Source organism: Grus americana, chromosome 11 (genome assembly GCF_028858705.1).
Source record: "Grus americana isolate bGruAme1 chromosome 11, bGruAme1.mat, whole genome shotgun sequence".
NCBI lineage: Eukaryota > Metazoa > Chordata > Aves > Gruiformes > Gruidae > Grus > Grus americana.
In genome coordinates this window covers 18,547,231-18,571,938 of record NC_072862.1, presented here as the reverse complement: position 1 = coordinate 18,571,938, position 24,708 = coordinate 18,547,231, and the positions used below count along the sequence as shown (strand labels likewise).

At 60.4% G+C, this 24,708-nt stretch overlaps 1 protein-coding gene across 2 annotated transcripts in view; it reads left to right on the top strand.

Moving 5' to 3' along the window:
• Nucleotides 1–24,708, top strand: part of CACNA2D2 (calcium voltage-gated channel auxiliary subunit alpha2delta 2) — a 224,074-nt gene that overhangs the window by 176,334 nt on the left and 23,032 nt on the right. For both annotated transcript variants that reach the window (XM_054838535.1, XM_054838536.1), the window contains exons 4-7: nt 2,426–2,485; nt 13,619–13,663; nt 20,589–20,727; nt 24,353–24,484. In XM_054838535.1, coding sequence (XP_054694510.1) covers nt 2,426–2,485; nt 13,619–13,663; nt 20,589–20,727; nt 24,353–24,484 — 376 coding nt within the window. The remainder of the gene's footprint in view (nt 1–2,425; nt 2,486–13,618; nt 13,664–20,588; nt 20,728–24,352; nt 24,485–24,708) is intronic.

Below are 24,708 nucleotides of genomic sequence, written 5' to 3'. Positions count from 1 at the left end.
TCTGTCCAGCCACGCGTTCTCTCCCTTTGTCTTCTCTCCACCGACCAGAGCGGTAGGTATTTTGCTTCAATGCTTAGCTGATACCTGATCTTTCCTCTTGGATGCTGGCCGTTGAATGCAAGCACTTTGATTTGGAAACCAAGATTAAAAAAAGAGAAAAGATTAAAAGGGAGAATTTCGACCAGTGTGTGCAGAGATTATGCGGTGACAGATACGTGTTTCCCCGCACCTGATAAGAACAAGCTGCATTCTGTGACTGGGGATGGCCAGATTTATGATGTTTTTCACTGCTCATCACCTTACTTTCGAGTACCTGCGCTTTGCTGCGCTCCCCGTAATCCAGCACCCGCTGTTGTGACCTTGCTCCCACCACGCTGCCGGGGATGGGTGCTGCCGAGGATGGGTGCTGCCAGGGATGGGTGCTGCCACTGTCACGCAGGCAGCAGGGGCATGGAGAGGAGACACTGTGAAGCCTTGGGGTTTCCTTTCCCCTGAGAATCCACTTGGAAGCGCGGAGGGGTTTTGCATCCCGGTGTGCTGATGGCAGTGCCAGTGGAACTGGTAACAGCGGGGATGGTGGCTGCAGCGCGTGCGGCTGTGCCCAGGGTTCCTGCCTGCCTCTCCTGAGTTCGTCGTCTCCTGCGCGCATGCTTCTATATCCAGGCCCTGGGGAAATAAATTCCCAGGGACAGAGCTGGAATACTGCCCCTTTGCTGAGCTTGTTTGATTCTGGGCTTTGTGGTTCACAGCGTGCAGGTTGGGCGTGGGAGGCTTGGGAGTGTCTCTGCAGTGCTCCCCAGGCAGTGGTCTGGGGTTTTTAGGAGCTGGCAGCAGCTAAGATGGCTCTCGTCATCTCTGTTAAAGCCCTGTGCTGTCACTGTTAGCTGAGCACGGTCCTGCCCGGTGCCCTCGTGTGCTGGCCACAGCAGGGCTGGGCGTTTGACAGGGACCGCAGGAGCACAGCGATGCCAAGCATGTGCGGTCCCAGACGGTGCCAGGACTGCCAGCTGCTGGGACGGGCTCGTGGATGCTCTGTTCTGCCTTTGCCCCTTCCTCTTCCTCCCAGCCGATTTGGAGTCTGGAGACGGCCAGGGCTCCCCTCCCTGCCCACGCTCTGGCTGCCGGCATTGCTTGCGTGGAGTGGAGCATTAGGGAAGTTTAGATTGGTTATTAGGAAAAATTTCTTCACTGAAAGGGTGGTCAAGCACAGGAACGGGCTGCCAAGGGAAGTGGTTGAGTCACCATCCCTGGAGGTATTTAAAAGACCTGTAGATGTGGCACTTACAGACGTGGTTTAGTCCTGAACTTGGCAGTGCTGGGTTAACTGTTGGACTTGATGACCTCTGCGGCATGCAGTCCCTGGGAGCCTTGTAAAGCCGATGGCTGGTGGGGAGCAGGCGGGCTGTGCCGGGTGCTGCGAGGCTGCAGAGATAAACCCTGCGTCCCTGTGAGAGGCAAGGGTGCCCGTCACCCCAGGGTCCGGGTGGCCCTCGGCTCTGCGGGCCGGCTCAGGACACCATGCTGCCTCCACCTGGACTTTGGCGTGACTCAGGTTGTCCAGCCCTGGCAGGCAGCTCCCCAGGCAGCTGCCCGTACTGCCTGCTGCCTCCGGAGCCGTCAGGATGGAGATGCTGTTGTCTCCTTTGAAGCCTCCTGCACTTTAGCAGGAGACGGTTGTGCTTGTCCCAGCCTTGGGTGAGCCCTGGCCGGGCAGCTCAGCCCCGGAGCCTCCCGCTGCAGGCAGCAGTTGCAGGCAGCAGTTGCAGGCAGAGCTGCTGCATCTCACAGCTGGTTCCTCTCCCGCTCACCAGCTCCCTGGGAGCGCTGGCGTGTTGCAGGTGGGCCCAGTGCCCTGAGCTGGTGGCCATGGCCGTGCGTCAGGGTGGAGGGCACGGGCACGTGAAGGGATCGATCCGGGTGGGCAGAGCCGTGCAGCTCTGGGCCCCAGCGCTGGGGCATTTCAAGGGTTTTTTGGAAGCATTTTTGAAGGGGCTGCCCTGGCCTGCAGAGACCTGGGGGCCGTTGGCATGGGGACCCAGGTTCAGCCCTTGCCCTGTGCCACAAATGAGAGGCTGCCCCGCTCCAGCCGTAACGCCAGCAGCCGCCGAGCGGTGGTGGCTCAGCCCTGGTTGAGGTCCAGTGGCAGCAGTTCCTCTGGAGGCACTGGCTGGCTCCAGGAGAGAGAACCGGCCACGAGAGCAAGCAGAGGAGCACTGGCTTTCTGTGCCGGGCACCTCCTTCTCCAGGCATCGCTGCCTGCATGCTTGCCTCCTGCCCCCCCGCCTGCGTGGTGGAGAGGCATTAGGGTCCCCAAAACAGAGGGATGGCGGGTGCTGGGGTGGCATCCACAGTCCCGGCTTGACATGGGCCGTGCCCGGCTCCTCTCGCTTTACCCGGGCTCACTTCTCTCCCGCTTGCTTTGCAGAGACTTGCCAACGCGGCGGAGAAGTTCCAGAAGGCTCACCACTGGCAGGACAACATTCGGGTAAGGCTCCGCGCACCCCGACTGCTCCCACCCCCTTCCCTCCCTGCGGGCCGAGCTCTGTGGAGGCCCCAGCCTCGGGGATGACTCCTGGCACAGGAATCGGTTCCTTGTCCCATCCCCGCTCCCATTCCTCGGCTCTTCCTTCCCTCCTTGCCCACGTTCTCGGCTCCCTCGTGAGCGACCGCTGGCGATGCCATGCTGCTCGGCATGCTGGCGGCCCCGGCACCACCACCTGCCAGCACTAACGACGGCAAATGAAATGATTTTGAGCTCGTTTCCGTTGCACGCTGTAAGGAGAAGGCAGGAGGTGAAGGTCGAGCTGGCAGCTCAACGCTGAGGCTTTGAGGGCCGGGGAGACTCTTACCCCCCCCCCCCAACCTCCACCAGCCGGTGGGTTTGGTGCCAAGCGGGGTCTGGCACGGGGCGACGGCAGCGCCTGCGGTCACGCGCCGGCTCGTCTGCGGCACCTGACAGCGGTTGTGGTGGGGGCTGTTGCTGGGGGAAGGAGCAATCTGGGCTGGGAGAGGGAAGATGTGGGTTTAATGATTGCATTTGACTTTGTAATTCTGGCGGTGATAGCACTCAGCGGGAACCTGAAGGATTCTGCCTGGAAATGATCTCAAATTATAACAATAATACAAAAGGAAGGAAAGATTGTTTTCCTTCTAGTGTAAATGGAGTCTACAATAAAAAAATACTCCTGAGCCACCCAGCTCCTTCCTCCGGGTCGGGCCAGATCCTGCCTGGCCCCAGGGAACCCCCTGCAGTCACCGAGGGGACGGCCCCGCTGCCCGGCCTTGCTGGTGCGTTTTGGGGGGTATTCCTCTGTCTGGAACCGCGATCTGCTCAGGGAGGAGAGGGGATGAGGACCTGGAGCCACATCCCACTCGCACGGACCCTCCTGCTGTTGGTGGCGGGTTTGATGCGGAGGGGAGGAGGCAGGAGGAGCAGAAGAGGAGGCAAGGCGTCAAGCTGCTTGCCTTTTGTTTGCCACCTGGGCGGTGTGGGGTGGACGCTCGTGGCCGGTTCCCGTCCCTGTGGGAGCTGCGTCCTGTAGGCACCCGGGGAGGCTGAGCTCACAAGGGCCTTCCCTTCACGAGCGGACGCAGCCTTGCCGAGGAGAGGTGAGGTGTCCCTGTCCGGCAGGCAGTTGTCACTGGCAGTCACTGAGACCTTTCTGCATGAGAACGCTGCCAAACTACTGTCACCTCTTTCTGGCAGACCGGTGGAGGGGGGTGAGGAGGATAACAAGGTTTGGTGTGGGCACAGGCTGATGCTAGGGCTGGTGCCTGAAGCAAGCCCTGCCTCCGCGCTGCCTGCGGCGCTGGCCCGGCCCGGCCGTGTCCCCAGGGGACACCCCAGGAGACGCCCCAGGGGCATCGTGGCAGTCCCCTGCACCCCGTGCTGGGCTGGCACCCAGGGGTGGATGCCCTCTGGCCGGGGCACGGGCAGGGCGGGCAGAGCTGGAGCAAGGTCCCTGTGTTTTGCCGCAGCCCTCGGTGCTTCTGTTCGTCCCCTGGGCCACGCTGCGGGGGCTCCTGCCGCAGGGCCCCTCCGCACCCCAAGGAGCTCCCTGTCCATCCAGACCCGGCTGCCTTGAGCTGTGAGGGGCTAACAGTTGGGATCCAAAACACGTCGGGAAAGGCTGTAGCGCTGGGGAGCTCTTGGCTCGTTTTCCCATTCACGGCACAAACCTTTCAGAAATCCACTTTCCTAGAAAAAATATTTTTAATAGCACTGTTTGCAACCACTTAATCAAGGTAATTAGGAGCGAGTCACCCAGAAACAATGTGCAGCGATGCGTCACGGCAGAGCTCGCCGCGGCTTTATCAGGACAGCCCAGACCTGGCTGGGACACTTGATGGACTGGCCCGGCTCTGTGCACAGCACCCGGGGCGCTGGCTGGCTGCTCCCCCCTCAGCAGGCAGCCCTTCCAAGCCCTGCCTGCCCCAGCCCTGCCTGCCCCGGCCCTGCCTGCCCCGGCCCTGCCTGCCCTGGCCCTGCCTGCCCCGGCCCTGCCTGCCCTACGTCAGCCCCAGTTCCCGGGCAGAGCAGAGGGATGGAAGGGCTGCCGGACATGGCTCTCAGTGCCGGGGTTGAACGTCCTTTTGCTGTCCTTTGTCTGTAAAATGGCAGGGCACGGTCAGACCCGCGTGCCAGCACCGGCGACACCGGCTCTGCTGCTGCCCTCACCTTGTTGCCGGTGCTGGCACGGGCAGCGGGCAGGGAAGGCGACAGCGCAGCATCCCCAGCAGCTCCTCTCCTCCTTTCCCAGCGAGCGGCTCGTTCCTTCTGGCCACAGCTCTCCCCTCCTCTCCCGGTGCGTCGCGTCCTAACTTCACGCCGGAGTCGATGACGGATTGCAGCGAGCGCGGTTATTTTTGTGTTTCCATCCGAAGGCGCGCTGGCAGATGCTGAGTGTTTGCGCTGCATTAGTGCTAATGGCAGCCCCATTAAACCTCGCTGCAGATGGGTTGCTATGGAAGTCCGGGGGAAAATGAAACAGGAGCAGGAGCCCGAGCGGCTGGGAGGCTGCTGCCAGCAATCGCTCACGATACATCTTTACAAGGAAAGTTTCTTTTTTTCCCTTTTTCTCCCCTTTTTTTTGCCTTTCCCAGCCACACACTGGCTGTGCTGGCCTTCCCAAAGGGGTTGAGTTCCGTTTCCCACCTCGGGAGGGGCTTTGCAAAATGCTTCCCCCTTCCCAAAACGGTCCCCTTGCCCCACACTGTCCTGCCCCATCCCCGCTCCTTGTCCTCGCCCACCCTCAGGCTCCCCCCCACCTCCCGGCCAGGCCAAGCTGGGGCCGTGGCCCCGCGTGTCCCCAGAGCTCCCCTGTACACCGGAGCACTTCCCTTGGCCGAAAGCAGTCTTAGCCCTGGGGTTCCCCATGCAATGGCACCAGGGCACCCCTCATGTTGTCCCTCCAGCTTGTTTCGCCCCGGGGCTGGGTGGCAGGGATGGCGGGACGGCAGGCAGGCTGCAGTTCAGGGCCGTTGTATCACCCCCGGTGATTTTGGAGGGGGGAGAGGCTCTGTCCTTCCCCGCCTGCACAGCAAGGGTCCCTCAGGGATGCACGTCCACCCACCAGCGAAGGCTGGCGGAGCTCCCACCACGGGGCACTGCGACCGCCCGGCACTGCTGCAATAAAATACCGCAAAAAGCTCCCAGTTTGCAGTGGCCCGGCCAACCAGTGTTCCCAGTGAGAAGCTTCTGGCCTCCAGGCTTGCAGCCAGGGCTCTGCAGGGGTTCAGCTCTGCACAGAGCCACGGGCGTCTGTCCCTCAGGGCACGTCAGGGCTGTCCCCCTGCTCTGGGTGTCCCCAGCCGTGTCCCCTGGCCGTGGCAGCGGTGCTGAGCCCACGAACAGACCATCCCCAGCAGCAGATGGAGGTGCCAGGCTGCAATACTGTTTACCAGGTTTCCGTCCTCCGTTTGCCGCCCTGCTCAGGCGAGACACCTGCAAAATGTACCTATAAAAAATGCTGGAAGGTCCTGTGGAGTTTTTTGCGGCCATCCTCTGTATCAATCCTCGCTGCCCATCAGGTATCCCAGCCGGCTCCGTGTTCTCCCATCTCCTCTCCACCCGCATGCTCCACTTTCCTCCAGGGTTTTCCAGTGCCTTAGGTTCTTTTCCACCTCTTCAGCCTCAGCCCAGCACCCTCAGCAGGGGCTTGGGTGTCCGTCCCGCACCCCCACGGTGCGTGGGAGCAGGGGACGCTGTCAGAGGCGCGGGTCTGCGCCACCAGCCGTGAAACGCATCCCAGGGCATCGGCATCACTGCGTGTCGGTCTGCTGGGGCGGCCGGAGCTATTTGTCCCTTTAAGGGACACTCCGACGCTGCGGAGAGCCATCCCCACATTTATGTGCACTTGGCAGGATTATATAAATTGCCTTTAAAAGTTGACTTCTTTATAAGCCATTTTCTGCTTCATAAAATGTTTATTACTGTTGTTTTTCTCCCAGTTCTTCTTCCTCACTGCATTTTCCATTGCTACACTGGGAAGCTCCCCTCTTCCTCCTCCTGCTGCCCCCCTGCCTCCCACCTCTCCCCACCTTTTGGGAGAGGATAGGGGTGTTTGAAGGGTCAGAGCCCAGCAGGCTCTTTCTCCTTGGAAAAAAAAAAAAAAAAGTAGCTATACATTGAGCTGGGGCTGTAAGAGCTGCTGGGGACAGAGTTTAACTGCTGGGCGCAGCACGGGTGGCTTTGGGGTGCGGTGGCATGCGCGGAGGTGGCAGAGGGAGCACGGGCAGCCCCACGCCGCTGCCCCCATCCTTAACCCCCCGCCTGCAAACACACAAGTAAATAACAGAGCCCAGATAATTTCAAGCTCCATTAGAAACAAAACTCTGGGGAAAACCGGATCGCTGTTTGCCAAATGGAGAAGGACAGGAGGAATAACAGAGATTTAGCTCCCGGCCGCCCGAGGAAGGTGAGGGATAAAGCGGGAGGAACGCGGCGGCACAGCCGGATGCCCCTCTGCAGCCGTACGGCCCCAGATGCAGCATCCCTCTGGGCGCGGGGCCCTGCCGACCCGCTGCTCCGTCCGGCGCTGCCGCGGTGCGCCTGGCGCATGCCTGCGGTGGGAGCGGCGGCTGTGCTGTGTCGCGCGTGGGCGCTGGTGGCTGTTCCTGTGGGTTTGCCGCGGCGATGCAGGCAGGGCTTTGTGTTCAAAGCAGCGTTAGAAGGGCGAACGCCAGCTCCTTATCCCCCTTTCTTTTTTCTCCTCCTTTAATTACAGATCCTACTTATCGGCCAAGAACAGAAAGATCGTCGCCGTAACCTTGCACTTGCCCTTGTAGAAGGTTTACCTAAAAAGTTAGAAAATAAAATCAAATACTCTAATTTGCAGTCGTCTTGCCATTTCAAACCCAGTTTTCATTACAGCACAGAAAGTGCATTGAAGCTGTGTTTATAACCCCCTTTTAGATAACAAATCACATTTTCTTTTGGCTGGCGAGTGTGTAGAATTGATATTTTTTTTTTTCAGTTTAATGGGTTTGTGTGTTCAGGAATGATCTCCATCAACTGAGAGTCTTTATTGTGTTTGATATAATGTCAGCTTTCATTACGCTCGGAGAATTACTGTGTTAAAGCACCAACCTTGCTGTAGAGCTGTTCTGGCCGAAAAGCAGAACAAGAAAATCATTCACAAAACCCCCGTGTTGGTGCCGTTCCCTCCTAAAAGCCAAGGATGGGGCTGGAGGGGGCTCCCCTCTCCCCCAGCTCTGCAAGGCAGCGATGGTTCGGTGCGGGGGTTGCTGGCTTTCCTCTTCGTGCTGCTGTCTTGTCCCATTCCTTCCCATCCCATCCCTTCCTGTTCCTCCTATCCCTTCCCATCCCATCCCTTCCTGCTCCTTCCCATCCCATCCCATCCCTTCCTGTTCCTTCCCATCCCATCCCTGCCTGTCCCTTCCCATCCCATCCCTTCCCATCCCATCCCATCCCATGTCTGGCAGGGAGAGGTGGCTGCGTCTCGTTCAAGGCAGCCTCGAAGGAGGGGGAGCGGACAGGAGATGCCATGTAAAGAAGAATAGCTGGTGAGGCGTGATCAGATAAAACATCTTCTTGGGGAGATGAAAAAACTGTTGACGGGTCACTTAAATATTTCCCCAGCTCTGTCAGAGAGGCAGAGGGAGGAAATTGCTTTTTTTAAAAAAAAAGATGCCAAGGCAGATTATGATGACTGTTTCCACCTGCCCTGGATAACGCGTACGGCCTCTGCTGCTGGATAGAATGCGAGGGGACGCAGGATGCGAGGGGACACGCATGGCGAGGGCTGTGGGAGAGCCATGGTCCCCACCAGGCTGGTCCTGGGTCCATCTGACAGCCCGTGGTGGCTGGGGCTAACCCTGAATGGTTTCCTCTTCCTGGGGACTGGGGAAGGATTCCTCCTGATGTGTAGGGACAAGGGTAGCCCAGTAGAAATAAAAAGTTCAGCCCCTACCAGTCGCTGCCGGTGTTTATCCTGATGCCCAGAGCCAGGCGTGGCTGTGATTGCAGCTGGGAATTTCACCCAGGAATTCATCCGGTCCCTTTGGGAGCCTGTTCCTGGCTTTGGCCCTCGCACCGCCCGGGGCCGCTGGTGCAGAAACGCTCTCTGTGCCTTGTTACGCAGCCGCTGCGGGAGAAGGCTGCCGTGCCTCTGGCAGGGCTGGGAGACCTTGGGGTGAGCCCTCACCCGACTGAGACCTCCAGCCCCAGGTGCCAACTGGGACAGACTGGTCGGCATGGACCCATCCCTAGGCACGGCCATCGGCCGGTCCCATCCCGCTCCTCCCGACCCGGGGGGGGCTTGGCAGGGTGGGGATGCGCTGTGTCCCCCTGCTCGTCCCCTGCTGCCACCCGGCCGTAACGCAGACGCGAGGCTGCGGGTGCTGCGTGACGCGCTGCAGGCTATCGTCCATACCAAAGGCGGAACTGTAAGGAAGATGCCCAGAGAAGCTGTGGCTGCCCCATCCCTGGCAGCGTTCAAGGCCAGGCTGGATGGGGCTTTGGGCAACCTGGGCTAGTGGAGGGTGTCCCTGCCCATGGCAGGGGTGGGACTGGATGGGCTGGGAGGTCCCTTCCAACCCAAACCATTCTGTGATTCTGCGATTCTCTGAAAATCTGTTGCTGTTTCTGTGTGCTTAATGGTTCGGGGACGTGAAGAACTCCCTGAATATTTGCTCCCCACTGTAAGTGCTGATGGCAGAGGAAAGAGGTGCTGGTGAGCAGAGCCGCCGAGGCTGTGCGGGCATGCTGGCTCCTCTTTGCTCTCCCCGCCTGCTGAAGTGCCCGTGGGTCTGAGCAGGCACAGATCCCGGTCCCCTGGCTGGACCCCGCATCGGCTGTGGGCTGGACTGCCGGCCCTGCCACCGGCTCCGTTCCGCGGTACTGGCCTGGGATCCAGCTCGTCTTCCCCACCCCTGTCCGAGTTCCTCCTAACTGCCTGGAAGGCAAACTGCCGCAGGATTTGGCTCTTCCAGAGCCAATTAAATCTTGAAAGAGATTTTTTGACTGCAGGGGTCACCCGTGCCGCTCGGAGAAATGAAACCTGCAGCCGGAGAGGGCTGAGATGGACCAAAATCAATGCGGTGCAGCGGGAGCTACCTGCAAAATTGCCCTGAGGAGCCGCAGCATCCCCAGGGCATGAGATCAGCAGGGTGACCCTTACAAGACCACAGCGAGCAATTCTGCAGAGGACAACAGACCCACAGGAGAAGGATTAGCCAGCTTGGGTGATCGTATAGAAAAGCTATAGGGGGAGAGCGAGCCGTGTCCCTGCCAGCCGCGTGCTCTGGCTGGACGGGCTGGAGCAAGGAGCTGATGTGCCACCCGCAGCTCCTTCCGAGGCTTTTCCAGGACGGTGGCAGCTGCGTGCATGACGTGGTTTGATTGCCACCTCATTAGACCAGTGACTCAGAGGTTTGGGCCAGCACCCCTCCGTCCTGGCGTCGCCGGGCTGCAGCGAGGTAGCAGGGCACTGACCTTTCTAACGTGATTTTTAGTTGCTGTAATTATTTTAGGCGAAAAAAGACCTATGTGAATGCTCTTGGAGAAGGCTGTGCGGGGGGTGGCGGGGAGGAGTGCCCCTCACTGTGCAGCCAAGGTTCCCCGTGCCTCTCCTTGTCGTGGGCTTTGGCTCAAACCTGGTCTGCCAGCACGTGGCCAGGAGCGCCCGTGCCGAAGCAGGGTCCTCCCCGAGCTGCTGGCGAGGCTCCGGCTTGCAGCTCTCCAGAAGCTCACAGCCTCGTTTCATTAATTAGCTTTTTGCTTGGCATTTTGGTGTAAAATCGGCAAAAGAGCGGAGCACGGGGCTGTTAAGGAGGGCTCGAGGAGGACAAACAGGTCGCGGGATCCCCGGGGAGACTCTGGCACGCAGCATCCCCAGAGCCCCATCCAGGAGGTCCCACCTGGGACAAGCCCTGGCCGGGGGCTGCCTGGTGACGCCAAACCGCAAGGGTTTGGTGCAGGCACGGTGATTGCTCGGTGGCTTTGCCGAAGAAGCCTGGACGATGGCTTCGGCAGGGTTTGCAGATTAGTCAGCCGGTGCACTGAGCTCCCAAAGCTGTTTCCCCCTCACTTGCACTGAGGCTTTAGGAGACTGAAATAACCCCGTACTTATCCGCTAGCGACACGGCGCTTGCAGCGCGATCACGGCGCTTGCAGTGCGATTACGCAGATGCTGTTTGGCAATTATGGTGCGAGAAAATGGGCAGCAGTTGACACATCATTGAGGAGCAGCAGCCTCCCTTTCAACAAGTGCTTTTTACAGGCTCTTTTGCAAGATACGGGGGCAATGTTTTGCCCTGAAATCCCTCAACATCTTCACCCCCTTGTTTTCTTTATTGGTATTTATTCTGAAAGGCTCTAGAAATATCAGTGCTATTTACACAGCCCGGGTGCTGGCTTTAACGTGGACCAGAGGAGGAGGAAGAGAGGATTACGTGAAGAAGGCAAGCGTGGTTTAAAAAACAAATATTAGGGAGAGGAAATGGTAGGGTCCCATGCTGCCTCCTGGGAGACCCCCGGCATCTGCCTAGAGGGTCTCCGAGGGCTCTGTCTCTCCTTCCTGGAATAAACAGTCACTGGCTCCACCAGCCTCTGGATGCCAGGGACGCAGACGCCCTGCAGCTCCCGCAGGCTCCCTCACTCCCCACAAGCAGCATCAGCGGGATCGTGGCCAGGAGAGCAGAGCTTGGCAGCAGGGCACGTCCTGGGACCAGGGCTGCGGTGACACTGGCCATCCCGCACGTGCCCTCTCACGTGTGCAAACGTCAGCCGCAGCGTGGAGCAGGTCCGGGATCTCGCTCGGCTGTTCCTGGGGTCGTCAGGGCTTGAAAAATTCCGTGGCAAGGGCTCTGTGATCCCTAGGGGAAAAACTGGTGGCAGAGCTGTTGTTCCAGGAGGTCTGCTCCCCGTGCCGTGCCGTGCCGTGGGAGCGCTGGGGCTGGTGAAAGCAGGGCCAGGGGACCAGCTCTCCTCCCCGATCACCACCTCGCCACCCTCTTCCCCACCGCAGGAGCGGGGCCATGGTACGTCAGAGAGGATTTGAGCTTTTTGGAAGAGCCGGTGGAAGATAAAATGAATAACAAAGCACCTTCTGGATGGCTGTTGTTAGTCACACTCACTTCTGATTAAAGATCATTAAACATGAAATTAGCTCGTTTGTGTTACGGGTCTCCTGGGGGTTCCTTTAATTAGGAAGTGCAGATGGCCACGGACCCAGGGAGACGGCAGCGCCGGCGAGGGGCAGGGGGGTGCGTGGGGCCAGGAGTGGCGTGGGGCGGGTATCCAAAGAGAAATTAATTTTTTTTTCCCTTTTCTTGTTGTTGTAAACCCCTCAGCATTTCACAACAAATCACAGATAATTAATAAGTACATTCCCTTAATGACTAGGCTTTTTAATAGCAGAAATTGGAAGATGCTGCGTCGATTTTTTTTTTTTTTCCACTTCCGCCTCTTGGTGCTGCCTTATCACCGCGATTCGAGTCGCAGAGCCCGCGGGAGGGACCAGCCCCTCTGCCCAGGAGGATGCTCAAACTGCCCTTTGCAATCCCTATCCCGGGAGGACATTGGCCACGCTGCCTGCCGGGCTCCCCCGGCCACCGGTGTCCCCAAGAGAGCAGCATCCCCACTCCAGGGGCTTTTCCACCTCTTGGTGGTCTTAACGGCCTGGGGGGCGGCAGCAAACGGCTCTAGGGAGCAGGTTCGTGGCGAGAGGATACCGCCGGCGAGGGGTTAGTGGCTGCCAGCTCCTGGTGGGGCCGGCACGGTGGAGCGAGCAGTGCCAGCTCCCTGGGGACCTGCTCAGTCCTGCCGGTCCTCTTCCTTGGCACGACTCCGTGGTCAGGCTGGGCTGGGTGTCCCAGTGCCACCGGCCACAGCAGGAGCCCACGGCTGGACTGGGTGTCGTGGTGCCACCGGCCCCAGTATGAGCCCACGGCTGGACTGGGCTGGGTGTCATACCACCGGCCCCAGTACAAGCCCAGGGCTGGACTTGGCTGGGTGTCCCGGTGCCACTGGCCCCAGTACAAGCCCACAGCTGGACTGGGCTGGGTGTCCCGGTGCCACCGGCCCCAGTACGAGCCCAGGGCTGGACTTGGCTGGGTGTCCCGGTCCCACCGGCCACAGCAGGAGCCCACGGCTGGACTGGGTGTCGTGGTGCCACCGGCCCCGGCACAAGCAGAGGGGCAGCAGCAGAGCAGGAGTGGGGAGGACAAGGATGCAGTCAGCACCATTAAGATTTTGGTTGGGTTTCTGTTCCGGGCCCAGATCGCTTTCTTCATTAAATAATAACGGCAATAATCATCCCAAAGCGCTGCCTGCGCGTGCGGGGAGGAAGGCTGGTTTGCGCGGCGGCTGCTGACGGCTGATTGAGTGGCAGACATGTTAGCGCCGTGACGGCTGCCGGTGCGCCTGCATCGTGCTCACGTCCCTGCACGCAGAGAAGAGTCTCCGAGTGCCCTTTAATTACCCCTTCTGATGGCACACGAAACGCTGTTGTGACAGCATTGCTGCTCTCCGAATTGCCTCTGTAGGAATTTTATCAGCTGCCTTGCGTCCTGATGCGTGGGGAAGAGGAGTCTGAGCAGACCTTTCTGCCTAAGTAGGCTCTAAATACCCCAAATTAATGACGTGCTCCTCTGCAGAAGCCAGAACGCTCTTCTCCCTGTTTCTGCCACGCAGGGAGGGGAGCTCTGCCGGCTGCGGGGCGGCTGCCTGCCACGCTGCCCGTGCCTGGCTCTCCTGCGGCTCCCGATGCTCGCAGCAGGACCGAGGCATCCCGGGTGCGGGGACACGGTGCAGCCTCGCACCCCGTGGCAGTGCAGAGGCTGCGGTCACACCGGTGGCACCGTCACGTGGCTGGTTGGCTGCGGCAGAGGCTGGATGTTGCCTTGCGCTGCTGCAGCTCCGTGGCAGCCGTGAGCGGAGGGAAGCGTGGCAGGCAGTGGCCGGTCCTTGGAGGGCAGACAAGGGGGATGCGGGGTCCTGGCCGTGTCCCAGGGACAGCACGGGGTGGGCAGGGTTTGGTCCCCAGCGAGGTGGTGGAGGTGCCGAGGGGATGAGGAAGGGGGAGGGAGGGCGGTGATGGGGACCCCTCTGCCATCCCCGTCCCGGTGCTAACTCAGCTTTTCCTTTTCTCTGCAGGAGGAAGACATCGAGTACTACGACTCCAAGGCCGACACTGAATACGTGAGTAGCATCCCTGCTGCACCACCAGCATGGTCACCGCACCGTCCTGGTGCTGAGCCCCTCGCCGGGGCTGTCCCAGCACCGTGCTGAGGGGAACATGGCCCAGCGTTTGCTACAGCCGCTTGCTGTAACGAGGCTCTGCGGTGGGCAGCGAGTGCCCGACGCGCAGCCATCCCCCCCCAGCCAAGCTGCGGTGGCATCTGTCCGCCGGCACCAGGCCCCGCAGCAGCAGGCAGGTGGGCAGGTCGCTCCACTGCCTGCAAAAGTTTCTAAAATTAAAGCTGGCATCTGAAATTCAAATGAAGATCAAACCTTTAATTAGAGACTGAATCTAATTCTCTGCCCCCCTCCCAGCACAGCCGTCCTGTGATTTTTGGCAATCAGTGCTTTAAATACGGAGCCGGCAGCTCCGCTCTCCCGGCACTCCCGAGGGGGCTGGCGTTTGCCGGCTCCTCTGCGTGGTGATGGTGACAGCACTGAGGTGCCGCGCCGTGGGCGCAGGGCACTCCCCCGGCAATGCCCGCTGCCCTGCGGCACCCTGCTTTGCTGGCAGGTGACGGGTCACCCGGCTCCTGCGTTGTGCCATGCCGTGGGATCCTTCCGAAATAGGGGCTCGCCGGGTCGGTGACGCTCTCGGCACGGTGCCGTTGGGGAGCGGGTGCGTTGTGGTGTCTTCGGCCGTGGCCGGGAGCCCCGAGCAGAGCGGGCTGGGGGGTTTGGGGCAGCCCCAGCCAGTGCTGGTGCCCCAGGCACGGTCCTTGCCCCGAAGCAGAGATGGCAGCGGATGTGCCATCAGGGGACGGGTACCGCAGCGGGAGGGGAGGAGCGGCAGCACGTGACGTCGACAGCAAAATGCTTGCAAACCACGTGGCCTCATCCAAAAGTAACGCTCGGGTGACCTCACGGGCCTTCAGAAGGCCCCGTGCAGAGGGGATGGGAGGATCTGGGCTTGACAGGGTCCCGCCAGCTCAGGCGACGTGCCCTGCACCCAGCTCCAGCTCTCCTCTCATCCTGCCTGGGAGGTGACGCCCCAGAGCGGAGTCGGGGGCAGGCTGGCATGGAGGACGGATGCCTTCAAAGCGGAGTTAGTGACAAACCGCCAGTGCCATCATCCCCAGGCGGTGACAGCAGGAGGGCTCCATGGCAGGGGAACCCGGAGCCACGGAGAGTCTGGGAGGTGGGACGGAGAGGTGGGGCAGATGCTGTGACCCACGGGGAGGGCGCTTGCTTCCCCCAGCAGGTCTCCCTGCTCAGCGCTCCGCTCGGTCGGAGCCCGGGATGTCTCCTGTCCCTCCCCAGCCCGGGGGAAGCTGCCAAAGGAGGGAGGGGAGGATGCTGCTCACCGTGGCCACTCCGGAGAGGATGGAGCTAATGGGCTTAAAATACATTAGAGGTGGATTTTGGATAGAAGCGGAGGAAAAACTGGCTGGCGGTCGAGGCTGGAGGACACAACCCAGGGAGGAGGGCAGCTCCCTGCCAGAGCGGCGAGGAGCAGGACTGGTGCCTCCATCAGCCTGGGCAGGGCTTTTGCTGTCACCGCCACGGCGCAGGGGACGGGGGAGCTGGCACGGTGCTCCTGGTGACCATGGGGCTGGGCTCCCTGGTCCCCAGCCCTTCCCCGAGGGAGGCGGCGTGTCATGGGGGAGGAACAGCCCTGCAAATTGGCCACAGCGACTATAGCAAGGAAAATTGGAGTTGTCCTCTTGCCAAGGTTTGTGGGGTTGGCGGGGGTGCTTCCCTGTCGGTGCTGTTGCTGCTTCCCGATGAAATCCCAGCAAATTTAATTCCAGCAAAAATAATGGAGACAAAAGGAGGTGATACTGAAATAAAAAAAGGAGGGAGATGATACCCGAAGGTCTGAATGGAACTAAATAGCGCTCTTTCCATCTTTTCTTTATTTAGCTTCAATTTTTATATTTAAATTGAGCAGGATCTAGCTGAAATGTTCTAGCTGATCTAGCTGAAATAGTTCTGATGGACAATGCCTATTCACCGTAACTGGGGCTTATTCACAAGCCTTACGTCGGCTTTAACTACGGCGAGAAAGAAATGAGCTTCCTATTCATTTTGCTTGCACCTCGGCTCCACTATCTTCCTAAACGGATTTTGGATTTCCTAGTGGTTTCTAACAAATGGGGACATCAGAAAATTTTCCTGGGGGTCCCGAAGGCTCCCAAAATGTTTGCAGAAGCGAAGTTTTCACCTTTCCCTGCTAGCAAGGGCTATGGGGTTTATCGGGGGAGAAGTGTTCAAATCAGCAGACGCTCTCAGTTGGGCGTCACAGGCAGAACAACGCAGAAATAAAGTGATTTTCCATCCTTAGTACCGCCTTTACAGCAGGGGACGATGCTTAAGTCACAACCGAGGCCAAAATCCCTTGGGACGGGCCGTTCTCGGGTGGAAAGCAGCACAGCTCCGTGAGGGTACTCCTCACCCCAAGCTCAGCCCTCCGGCACCCACCCGCCTGCTCGAGGTCCCCGGGGAGGGGTGAGAGGGAAGGGGCTGGGGGGGGGCTCTGTGCCAGCCTCCGGGGCAGGGGGGGCGCAGTGCCGGTCCCAGCCGCGGGCAGGGGCTGCCCACTTGCTGCTCGCCCCGCTTGCTGCTCACCCCGCTCCGGAGATGCAGCGAGGAGAGGGAGGAGGGAAAAAAAGCGCCCCTAAATGTCAGCAGCAGATGAAGGGTGTTGGAAAATTTAATCTTCCAACTTTCTCAACTAATGTGACATTTGGATTTCCTCCCGATAAGCTATCAGCCCCAGAAGTTTCTTTCTTTTGCCTTTTTTCTTTTTTCTTTTTTTTTTTCTCCCTCCTTCTCTCCTCTGGCTGGTAATTTAAAAATAAATGGTCTAGAAAGATCTCTAAACAGTACCTTTGGCAAAGATTAAAAAAAGCGAGGGGGGATAGGGGAGCAGGCTGGCGGGAGAGGCTGATTGTTATTTATAACCTGGGCTGCTATAAAAGCAAGAACGTGGCTGGAGAACACACCGTCTCCCTCCCTGGCATTAAATTGCTGCATTTCAGGAAAGGCTGAGATATTTAAGAAGGAAAAAGGCCCTTTTGCATGGCCCTGGAGTTTCTCAGCCGTGAGCCGGGGGCTGGCATTTATATTCATTATTAGTAGTAATCACGGTGTGTTGATAGAAATATTTTGCTGGCTTTTCCAGACTTAACATGGATGAGTGCCCCTGGAAAATTTAAAAGGATGTGTTGGGATCTCGGTGCAATATATTCTTGATCGGGTGTGTGAGGGGCAGGATGCGGGGTGCAGGGATGCTGTTGGGGTGCTGCGGCTTACAGGAGCTCTGCCGGTGCCGGGGGTACCAGGAGGAGCACCGTGGGGGAAAGCTGCGGCTACCCAGCTTGTCCGGAGCTGCGAAACCCCATCCGGCATCCCGGAGGGGCTGCCCGCACCGCTAGCCGGATCAGCCCTGCGTTTGTCATCGCCGCTGCCATTTAAGCAGTCATCATTAGCGGTGATGGCTCGTTCCCATGGAGATGAGCGATGAACGGGGGTGTCTGCATCCGTGGGAGCTGCCTGGCCGAGGCATCGCTGCTGTGCCAGGTCACGTCCCCGGCTCCATCCGCAGCTCCGAACCCCGTCACGGGTAGGGACCCCCCGATCGTCCTTGTGCCCAGGGGCGGGGTGGCTCCTCAGCCAGCACCAGCCGGGACGCGGCAGAGGGCAGGTACTTGCCGGGAGCGCGGCAGCCGCCGCCAGTAAAGCTGTTGGGTGGTGCCACTGGTGCTCACTGGGTGTTGGGGCATCTCTGGGTTTTGCCCCCTGTCCGTCGTTTTGGGAGACTCAGGAGAACATGTCGTGGCTGGCAACCCAGCTGCTAGGGCACTGGAGGTGGCAAAAGCTCTCGGGGCACGATGGCTTCTTGCCGAAGCCATAAATACGTATAATATTGATATATTGCCGCGGAGTCGATTTCTAATGGCGTGTAGCAAATAATATATTCAAACCGTGGCGTCTGTTTATGTGACGTTGTACATATTGTAACAGATCAGACATAAAATAGATGTTTCAAACTCCTTTTGAAATGCAGTGATGAGAAATGCTGCGAGATCTGGCTAGGGGCCTGCCGAGATGCTCACAGTTAAGCTGGTGTAAATCCAGGAGAACTTGAATCATCTTTTCCTTTGCTCTAATATAAATGGGATGCAAAATTTCTTCCTCTGGCCTTGCTAAGCTGGCTTCTTGTAGCCCCAGCCTAGCACCGAGCTGCTCCCATCCCAGCCTGGGCTGGTGACAGCTTTGCCTGCCTTCATCCGGGTGGAAACGACCCCATTTCAGGGGCCAAATTCAGCCTGACTTTAACAGGAATCACTGGGTCGAGGTCGGGAGATTTATGGATAAAGGATAAACGTAGCTTGGATAACATCAGCTCTTTCCGCAGGTCTGTTTGTCGTATAGGTGTCAGTGATGCATGAAGTGTCCTACGTATAGATAGCTGTATATTTGTCTCCGAGATCTATACATATGCCTCTTTACAGCTACATGAATGAGAGCAGCCAGACAGCGCCGAACCTGGCAGAATACAAATTAGCCCCTCAGAAGCGGGTGATATAACGGAATAATGATAAACAGAGGAGCAGTGATTACATACAGTAGTTCCAGCTCCGGTGAAGTGGGGAATAACCGTGCCGGCGTGGGGGAAATAGGGAGGGTTGGATTTTCCCGGCAGTGGCGGGGGCAGCGGACGGGGTGGACGCGGGCAGGGTGCTCTGCTGGTTTGAGATGGGGAGGGATGGGGAGGTGTCACCAGGACTTTGCTGGGCTCGGAAAAAATGGGATTTAGTGTCAAAGCAGAGGTTTTGGTGTTGTAGGTGCCCTCGGGGCCACGGCTGGATCCCGTCTAAAGCCTGTTTTCAGCAGGTGCCTCTAAATCACTGTCTGGTGCTCAGAGAGGTCGGCAGGGACGAACTATTCTGTGTACAGCCGTGTTCCCCCAGGGACCTGAGCCCCACACTGATGGCAGGTTTGGGGCTGGATCCGCTCTCCGGATAGCCCACGGCACTGCACGCAGCCAGGGTGCCGGCCCTGCCGCGGCATTGCGGCTTTGCAGGCGGTCCAGCAGTCAGGGTTGTGCCTTTTCTCCGGATTTACGTGAAATTGAGAGCGTAATCTGGATTTCAATCTTGGCAACGTGGCTCAGGGGAGGTGGGGACGGTTCCTGCCCACCTCCCGCTTGGCTACTGCGGCTGTAATTGAGTTCAGCATCTTTCTGGACAGCTGGAGCCCCAGCGCCGGGATCGGCTTGGCGGCGTGTTTACACTCGCAATCTATCGGCCGGAATTAAAGCCCAAACCTCGCATATCAATCCTGTTACTCTCCCGAGCTGTGGCGAATGGTTTGGCCACCCCTCGCAATGTCAGGGGAATGTCACCGCCTCGGTGGCCGGCCGGAGCTGGCGCAGGGGAGGTGGCATCTCTCCGCGTCATCCGCGAAGGTGAAACGGGGAGGAGGCCAGGATGGGTGTTAAGGCAGCTTCATAGTTTATTTCCCAAACGCATCATTTTCCTTTAAATATGTGGCTTTTCCCATGAGGAATTCAGATCTTTTGTCCCCCGGGTTTTGTCGAGAGGAGCCTGGCCAGTGGGGGAGCTGCTCACGCTGGGCCATCGAGGACAGCAGGATGGGACCATCCCCTGCGCCTTGTCCCCGCTGGTGCCGGGGTGCTTTGCCGCAGGACAGCGTGGGGCATCCCTCCAGGCGGCCGTCCCCGGCACGGCACCGCACGAGCCCTGCCTGGAGCTGCTCGCGCTTCCAGTCACGTCCGCTGTCGTTTCTCCGGGGCTGATCTCTGCTCCCACAATCAGACGGCCTGACACGGGCTCCGAGATAGGCACTTCCCTCGGGGGGAGGCACAAAGGGGGAGGCACTGAGCTGCTTCCCGAGGGGAATTCGCTCCCTCGCTGGGCGGCCAGATCCACTCCTGCTGTGCCGCACTCACCCCTGCCCCTTTCGCTCCCGCCGCGGGGCCAGATGAAGGTGGCTGGAGCCGTCCTGTGCCCCAGCCGGGGCTTGGCATGTCCCTGCCCCTGTGCCGCCTGTCCCTGCCCGCGGATGGCGCAGGCAGCCCTGCATCTCTGCGCCTCTTCAGCGGGGATGTAGCTCCGGGGGCACCAAGGGCAGGGGCTGCATCCTCCTCCTCCTCCCCACCCTGAGCATCTCCCAGCCGGCTGCAGCCAGCCTTCCCCGGCCGCCGGGCTCATGGCGGGGACACAGCTGCCCAGAGCCAGCACCTTCTCCCGGGTTTCTTTGCTCCCGGCGGGATGGCAGAGGCGATTTCCCCAGCTCTGTAGCAAGGCCACCCCCTTTCGTCCCATCTCCCCACGTAGCCCTGCACCCCGGCTCCGACCCTGTCCCCCTGCCTGCAGCCGCCGGCCGTCCTGCCTGCAGCGGCTCAGCCCGGCCCTGCCTTGCCGGGGGGTTTTACCCCGGTGCCATACTGGCAGCAGGGCCCCGGGAAGGCGAGAGAGCGTGTGCCAGCGTCGGCAGTGGGGAATTCGCCGTCTCTCCACCATAATTAAATATTGTTTGCGTTGCTTATTGACAGAGCGCTAAGCTGCACTCCGTTTTAATTTGTTCTTTGATAGTTGCCTTTTGCTGCTAATTGATTTTCAAGGCTTTTTTTTTTTTTTTCCCCAGTTTGGGGTGGTTTTTTTATCTGATTTAATACCTGCCGTGCTACCAAAGCCAGAGAGGCACGGGTAACCGGCGCTCACCTTCGTGCCCACCCGCTTGCAGCAGGTGCTCCGCTGTGCTGGCACGGGCTGCGGGCCAAATCCAGCACGAGAGGCAGCATTGCTGGTCTCCGTGGGGGGGGACATTTGGTGATGGCCTTTGGGTGGTGGCATTCCCGGCATGCGTCCAGGGCTGGCACCCCCGGGTGACCCCACGTGCTCTGCTCCTTCCCCAGGACGATCCCGATGGAGAAGAGATCGAGAGGGAGAAGTCCAACTCCTTGAAGCTGGAGTTCACCGATGACGCCAACTTCAAGACCAAGGTTAACTATTCGTACGCTGCCGTGCAGATCCCCACGGACATCTACAAAGGCTGTGAGTGCCCCTCCTCACCTGCTCCGCTCTGCGCTGCCAGGCTGGGCTCAGCCACCACCTCTCCTGCTCAGGGTGCTGCAGCCCTGGGGACCGTCACCCCGGGGTGCCCCGGCTGGGTCTCGGTGCTGGGGCATGCAGGCGCCCAGCCGGGTGGGTACTGAGCAGAGTCACCGTGTCACGACAGAGGTGACAACATGTCCCTCCCCGGCGACCCTCAAGATCTGAGCATGGGCCAGAGAGGCAGATTGAGGGCTAGGGGTTATTAGGAAGGGATGGAGAGCAAAGGGGAAATGGCAATTGTGGCACGGGGTAGAGCTCGGCTGTGCCCACGTGTCTGTGATCCTCCCCAGAAAAAAGCCCAGCAAAGCTCAGGGAGGTTCAAAGCGGGAACCAGGGATGATCAGAGGGACCGAGCAGCTCGGTGCAGGAGCAATTATGGAGACGGCAACTCCCTGCTCATAGGAGGGAGCAGGACAGGGCTGGGTGGTGGGACGGGGGAAGCAGGGGTGCTTCCTCGCTGCCTCGGGGCTGCTTGGGGCTGAGGTTATGAAAAGCGAGGAAGAGCAGCTGAAATCCTGCAGGAAGGCAGCGAGGGCGATTGCAGGACAGTGCGATGCCGCCCCGGGGCAGCCCCCGCTGCCGGGAGTGTGCGGGGGGTGTCAGCCCCGTGGCCGTGCCCCTGCGGCTGCCGGAGGGCGCGGGATGCTCCAGAAAGGGGGCCAGGGTCAGTGGGCCAGCCCGGGAGCGGGCAGGGAGGGATGGACGGACAGATGGCTGGATGGACGGATGGGATCGGACGTGCCACACCAGCTTTGCGTCCCCACCGGGAGGTGACACAGTCCCTGAGCTTCCAGAGCTCGCTCCTACCTCGCCCTGCCGCGGTGGCACATGGTGACAGTCGGTCTCCATTTCCCTCTAGTGGCTGCTCTGCACCAAGCTGGGCACCGCTCCGGCTGGAGATCATCCTCCAGCACCCGCGGGCAGTATCCTGCGCCCAGCCCCAGCCCCCGCTGCTGGGGGGCACCCCTCGTCTCCCTGCACCACTCAGGGCACCGCTGTCCCCGCCACCCCCTTGCCTCGGTGGCACTCGCCAAGGGCTCCCAGGTGGTCAGGGCGGTAACAAGGGCTGAGCTCACGTTCCTGCCCTGAGCGGCGCTTTCCTGGTACACGGGCTTGTTACCGGCACAGCCAGTGCTCAGAGCCGCGTCGGTGCGACGATTTCACTGTGGCGGTGGCAGTGGATTAGAAATTTGCAATTAGTTCTATTACCCAGCTAGCGCAGGCCAGGCAGCTAATGGAGCACGGCATGTGAGCGGGGGGCGGCGAGTGGGGTGGGCTGCACGGGATGAAATATTCATTACTCCTCACCCCTGCTTAGCGGCCAACACTGTGGCTGATGCCCTGCCACGGCCACGTAAATCACCCCGCTCGGCCGTGGGACGAGAGCAAATTGGAGATTTACGTGCTCCGGGGACTCAGGGCCGCTCGGAGAGGGATGCTGGAGAGGGGACGGGGCGGTGGGGGTCCCAGGTGGGGAAGGGGGCTGCAGCTACAGGCACAGTGGGGTGTGGGCACAGGGATCAGACTGTGCCCCACCACACTGGGCTGCTCCAAAAAGCCAGGGTCTAGGGCAGGGTGCTCAGCCGCTGCTCCCCAGAGCAGGTTTGGGGTGCAGGCATGGGGCCACCTGTGTGCCCACTCCTGCTGGGGACACCGGCGAGTGTGGCCAGTCCCTGCAGAGCCACGGGCAGGGAGCATCTCCACGGTGGGACCCGGCAGAGAGGCACTATCGCTGCCTGGCACGCTAATTAAACCACTGCAGAGACGCCCTCCGCCGTCACCCCTCGCTACACACACAAATTACATCCTATATGTGTTTTATTTACTGTGCCATTTTTAATTAAATCTGCAATCGCTCGCTGGCAGGGCGGGCCTGGGCTCACCCTGATGGGGACAGGGACAAGATGAGGACAGGGACGGGGATGTCACCGGGGGGGCTGGCAGCTCTGGCCTCAACCAAGGGGACAGGAGCCATCCGGATGACGGCCGCAGCCTCCCGTCCAGCGAGCAAAAGCTCATCACTGTGCACAAGGAGAGCGTAGGGGCTGGGTTTGTGCGCAGGGAGGGTATAGGGGCTGGATTCATGCGCAGGGAGGGTATAGGGGCTGTGTTTGTGTGCGGGGAGGGTGTAGGGGCTGCATTTGGCACAAGCCTGGTGTGGCTGACAGGCCCCAAGGGGCTGGGGGTGCAGGCGGTGCCGAGGCTGTCAGGGACGCGTGGGTGCCCAGCACTGTGCCCGGCCGGGGCCGGCGGCACTGCCCGGGGCTGCTCCCGGCAGGCAGGAGCCTGGCAGCCTGCTCCCAGCCCCTTCTCCCGGGAAAAACCACGTCCCGTGACAGAGCCAAACAAGAAATCATCCTAAGTGCCCAGATAACAGCACTGTGTGCGGGCACGGCACTGAGAAATGGCTGGGGAGATACGGATGGAGTAAATCGTGGTTGGAAGGCACAGCTCCCTGAGGGAAGGAGAAGTCTTCTTCAGCAGTGGTGCTGGGACGGAGGGATCCGGGATTCACCCCGGGTGAAACCTGCCCACGTCCCACCAGCACCTCGGGGCCACGGCGAAGGCTTGAACAGGTGATGACGGAGGGACAAGTGTGGGAGGAAGCATTGGGAGAACTAAATATATTCCTCGAACGCACGCCAGCTCCCCTGCAGCACTGCGCTGGTTGTTCTGCCCGATGCCAAGGAGAGAGGCCGCTCCCGAGAGCTCTTGCACCCCAAAAAAGCATTGAGGGTCCCCCAGGAGGGAGCAGCGCCTGGCCTCGGGGTGCTGCTGGCTGCCCGCTCCTGCCCACAGCAGCACGGCTGGCTCCGCCGTGCCGCGGTCCCGGGCTGCCGGGGGATGCTGGGGGGCTCCCCACGCTTGCCTGGGGCCTGGGGGCACACAGAGTGTTTGGGGTGCCCCGAAGGGCCCGGTGAGCACCGGGAGGTCCCGCTGTCCCTGAGGCAGCCTCCCCGCTGGCTCACCAGCCCCTACCTGCCTCGCCATGCCAGGTCCCGCCTCGTACTCCACCAGCCCCCCCTCGATTAATCACAAGCTGGGGCTGCCAGCAGTTTATCTTTTGCTTTAATAGCTGAATAATTTAAAACTGCTGTTTGCCGGCATCTTAATTGCTTTTGCGTCAGGTGCGGAGGCCAGCAGGAATGCAGAGAGGGGCCCGGGAGGCTCCGTGCAGCCCCACGGGGACGCGGCCCCTCGGTTTCCCAGCTGGTGGCTGTCCCCAGGGAGCGGGGCGTTTGGCCGGGAAGGGGGTGATGATAAGCCGGCTGTCCCCAGCAGTGGCTGTCCCTGCCCCAGAGCCAGGGGACAGGGGACAGGGACAGCGAGCACTCGGGGGAGCCCCGGAGGGTGGCTCTGGGCTCTGGGGACAAGGGACAGCAGGCTGATGGCAGAGCCCCACGGGAGTGAGGGGGCCGTGGGAAAGGCTGATGAGCCCCTGCGGGCTCCTCCATGGGAAGGGACGGAGGGGACACACACCGTTCCCTCCCTGCCACCACCATGGGGACACCGTGGTCCCTGTCACCCCCAGCCCACCCACCTGCCCCGGCTCTGTCTCCCACAGCCACCGTCATCCTCAACGAGCTGAACTGGACGCAGGCGCTGGAGGACGTCTTCATCGAGAACCGGAAGGAGGATCCCTCCCTGCTCTGGCAGGTGTTCGGCAGTGCCACCGGCGTCACCCGCTACTACCCCGGTGCGTGGGGGGGGGCAGCGGGGTGCAGTTGCCGGGGGGGGTGTTGCTGGCCGAAGGCAGCCCAGGCTCTTCTCACTGCGAGGTGTGGGCAAGCATCCCCCAGCACCGGCCCCGGGGGACGTCTGGCACGCGTAGCCGTGCTGTGCCAAAGCCCGGCAGCGTGAGCTCCTGCAGGAGCCTGGGCGTCCCTCTGCCCTGTCCCCCCGCGTCCCCCTGTCCTCCAC